We start from the raw sequence: 4112 nt of genomic DNA on the forward strand, positions 1-4112 counted from the left end.
ATAAAAGCATTAAAAACGTTTTTTAAATGCAAAATGAGTGAATTCCAAACATGATTAAAATGTGATCAATTCTAGTGAACTATTGATTTTCAGCCTTTAAAAATGAAATCATTTGACAGCCCTTATTAATATTTAAAAAGCAGTTTAAGTACCGTTAATGTTTGTTTACTGTGTCCTGCAGATGTCCAGCAGCTGTTGGTGAGTAAAGAAGAGCTTCCACCTGAGCAGCAGGAGTGGAGCCACATTCTGGACCAGGAGGACACTAAGCCCCAACACATTAAAGAAGAACATGAGGAACTGTGGATCAGTCAGGAGGAAGAACAGCTTCAAGGACTGGAGGAGGCTGATACCACCAAGTTCCCCTTCACTCCTGTCTCTGTGAAGAGTGAAGATGATGAAGAGAAACCTCAGTCCTCACAGCTTCATCAGAGACAAACTGAACAGATGGAAACAGGAGTTGATGGAGAGGACTGTGGAGGAGCAGAACCAGAGAGAGATTCAGATCCAGAGAGACGTTTACAACCAGAGACTGAGGTCGAGACTGAAGACTCTGGTGAACCTGAGACTGATGACAGTGATGATTGGAAAGAGACAAGAGAAGATCTGTCAGAATTAAACTTGAAAAATAAGAAACTAAAGACTGGTAAGAGACAACACAGCTGCTCGGAGTGTGGTAAAAGATTTAACCAGAAAGGGCATCTGACCAGACACATGTTAGTTCATACAGGAGAGAAAGCCTTCAGCTGCTCTGTTTGCAGTAAAAGCTTTACCCTAAGAGGAAATCTGACCACACACATGTTAGTTCATACAGGAGAGAAACCCTTCAGCTGCTCTCTTTGCAGTAAAAGCTTTAACTTAAGAGGAAATCTGACCACACACATGTTAGTTCATACAGGAGAGAAAGCCTTCAGCTGCTCTGTTTGCAGTAAAAGCTTTACCCAAAGAGGAACTCTGACAAAACACATGTCAGTTCATACAGTTGAGAAACCCTTCAGCTGCTCTGAGTGTGGTAAAAGGTTTAACCGGAAAGCGACTCTGACCACACACATGTTAGTTCATACAGGAGAGAAAGCCTTCAGCTGCTCTGTTTGCAGTAAAAGCTTTACCCTAAGAGGAACTCTGACAAAACACATGTCAGTTCATACAGGAGAGAAACCCTTCAGCTGCTCTGAGTGTGGTAAAAGGTTTAACCGGAAAGCGACTGTGACCACACACATGTTAGTTCATACAGGAGAGAAAGCCTTCAGCTGCTCTGTTTGCAGTAAAAGCTTTACCCTAAGAGGAAGTCTGACAAAACACATGTTAGTTCATACAGGAGAGAAACCCTTCAGCTGCTCTGAGTGTGGTAAAAGGTTTAACCGGAAAGAAATTCTGACCAGACACATGTTAGTTCATGCAGGAGAGAAATGCTAATCCTGTGCAATGGTAAAACTGATCCAAAGGATTCCAACTTCACATCACTATTGTGTATATAAGACAAAAAAGAGATATAAGACATAAATCTGTCTCTACTTTTTTGACATTGAAGTTTTGCTGACATATGAACCAGTAAGTTGGGATCAGCTATGACGTTTGAATTTAAAGTGTTCATATGAAACAGTTACAGTGTAAGGATTCTTCTTCTCTGCTGATATCTTCTTCTTTCTGTCACTCTGTTTCCTTGGAGGCCTCTGTGTTGGTTAGCAGAAGTTCTTCAGACAGCTCACGTGTCACCTTGTAATAAATAAACTGATGTAGAGTGAGAAAGACTTTCATCTACTAGTGTTATTTTGTGTCGAGTGCCTAAAGTCTCTTTGGTAAAGAAAAGGAACTCAGCAGATCCTGATGCAGAGCGACCACAGTCAGATCAGGTCCAGGTTTATTTAACTGAAAACCTTTAACCCTTAATAAGAATCCTGCAGTCAGAATACAAAATAAAGAAAATCTCAATGACACCTGAACATGCACAGGATTAATTAAGAGTGCAGAGGCCACTGGGCACCTAACTGCTGCAGCCTTTGATCACAAACTGAATGACAACACTTGTAGATGTCATCTGGATTTACTCAACATATTGTTAGAAGAAACAATAGAAATGCATTATAGCCTTCAGTGTGTATAACTAAATGGTATATGGAAAAAACACTTCAATTGTGTGTATATTTGTTCTGTTATCATTTCTCTCTTTGGCTTCCTTTTTGCTGCTTCACTGACTCCCCCAGTGCATCTCTGGCAATCCGATGATCCAACTCCACTCTGACTCTCCCGGAGTTTGCTGGACATACTCAGGGGAAGAAGGAGCTGTTTAAGGGTCGGTGGGCAGGCCAGTTACCAGGTCCCCCGGTTCACTAACTTCACGGCTGAACATCATGAAGTTGGGTGTGAAACTGGTAGCGCTGTGCCTGGTTGCTCTGTAAGCCATGACAGCGTAGGGGATCCTAAGGTCCCCGTGTCAGCGCTCGGCTGTTGTGGCCAGAATCTTCTGCAGGGTGGAGTTAAATCTTTCTACCGGTCCATCAGACTGTGGTCGAAAAGGTGTGTTGTGCATTTTCTCAATAACAGTGAGCCCATTTTCTAGAACACCTCGGACTCGAAGTTCCGACCCAGACCACTGTGCACTCTTTGTGGTGCACCATAACCACACACCCAGTCAGTGCTCTTTCTGCTGCCTTGTGTTTCTCCCCACTCAGGTTGCCTTCAGGTAAAGAGGGGTGGAGCCACTTCATTTGATTTTGTGCACCTGGGCACACAGGGCCTCAGTATTTAAAGTGGCTTCTTATTCTCGGGCCCTTTCCGAATAGCCACAGTTCAGTAGGCAGTACTTTTTAGTAGGAGTTTCAGTATACTGAACTTTCGTGGTCATTCAGTATGCATTGTTTGGGTCCACTTCAGTATACTGAACATTTCAGTATGGATACTAATTTCCGGTGTTTATACAATATGGATCGGATGCGTGCTTTCAGGAAATGAATTGTATTTTACCCACAATGCAGTGCGAAACTAAACATAAATCCTCACTTCACGTCCGCCTCCAGATCAAAACAAACGAGCGTGGATTAATTTAATCAATTTTTAATCTAGAGTTAAAGTCCCGTCTGAAATCACTACTTTTAATTAACAACAGAAAATATAACAAATGTCTGCATTATTATAAAACCTTTCCCCCTCTATTTAAATAATGATTTAACTCTTTAAATGCGTCTTTATTGGTTTATTTTATATTCTGTATATTACTGTCTTTCATTTGTACTTTCCTTTATGCATTGTATGTTATTTAGTTATTTAATCTGCCTTTTACTTTATTTACATTGTAATATTGTTTTTTGTTTACCTGACTGTATATGTGCATTACTCTTCTTGAATAACGCTAAACAAAAAACAAAAAAAAAATGGGTGAATGCGGCCGGTTCGGGAAATGTAAATGACGTCACTTCTTTACTGAATGAATCAGAAGAAGTAGGAACAAATATCTTCCTACTGAATAGTAGGTACAAACAGTGTACAGCATGGATAGTAGGTACTGTCTACTGAAAGATTGAGTATGTACTTGGCAATTCAGATACAGCCTCTGTCTCTCTCTCGTCAACACTACACGCATTCACCATTACAATCACCACAAATTTACAGTTTGCACATTCTTTGATTAGGAGGATTTTCCTGGGTTGTGAGAAAATGGGGGTTTGTCTGACTTCTGAACTTGGATTTGGCTTGATACTTGGTAGTTGTAAATCTAATTAGTTGTGTATCAGATTGTTTGTGTAGTTTGTTTGGAACTTGATCTGTGTAGAGTGGTAAGTAACCTCTCTGACTTGTTACTGGTACAATTTGTTTGAAGATTTAACGATTTGACTTTCTTCAGAGCATTAGTTGTACTTGTTAGTTTGACCGTCATTTTGATTAATTGATATTTAAAATTACAATGGTGTAACAAGGTTTGTTTGACAAGAGTTTTATTTTTGAGCACCCTGATCAGCAAGCCGCCGGGCAAGCAGGACTTGCCACTTGGTTATTTTGCCATTTTTATTTTTAGTGGTAACTCTGGGGAGGGGGTGCGCCAAATTCGGTGTGTTTCAGGTGACTCGGTCAGTGGTCTTCAGGGATGGTGTCCGAGTTTGGGAGACGCCTCGAGCTCG

At 40.9% G+C, this 4112-nt stretch overlaps 1 protein-coding gene across 1 annotated transcript; it reads left to right on the forward strand.

The window, feature by feature from the left end:
* The first annotated feature begins 202 nt into the window (after positions 1–202).
* Positions 203–1778, forward strand: LOC136178536 (gastrula zinc finger protein XlCGF57.1-like). Its single transcript, XM_065952452.1, has one exon. It carries the CDS (start codon positions 445–447, stop codon positions 1411–1413), a length of 969 nt encoding a protein of 322 aa, XP_065808524.1. The 5' UTR covers positions 203–444; the 3' UTR covers positions 1414–1778.
* Positions 1779–4112: the final 2334 nt, after the last annotated feature.

The sequence above is a fragment of the Labrus bergylta genome, chromosome 3, assembly GCF_963930695.1.
Source record: "Labrus bergylta chromosome 3, fLabBer1.1, whole genome shotgun sequence".
Classification (NCBI taxonomy): Eukaryota; Metazoa; Chordata; class Actinopteri; order Labriformes; family Labridae; genus Labrus; species Labrus bergylta.

Coding starts and splice junctions, on each gene's coding strand:
- LOC136178536 (XM_065952452.1), top strand. CDS start 445: ATGGAAACAGGAGTTGATGGAGAGGACTGTGGAGGAGCAGAACCAGAG.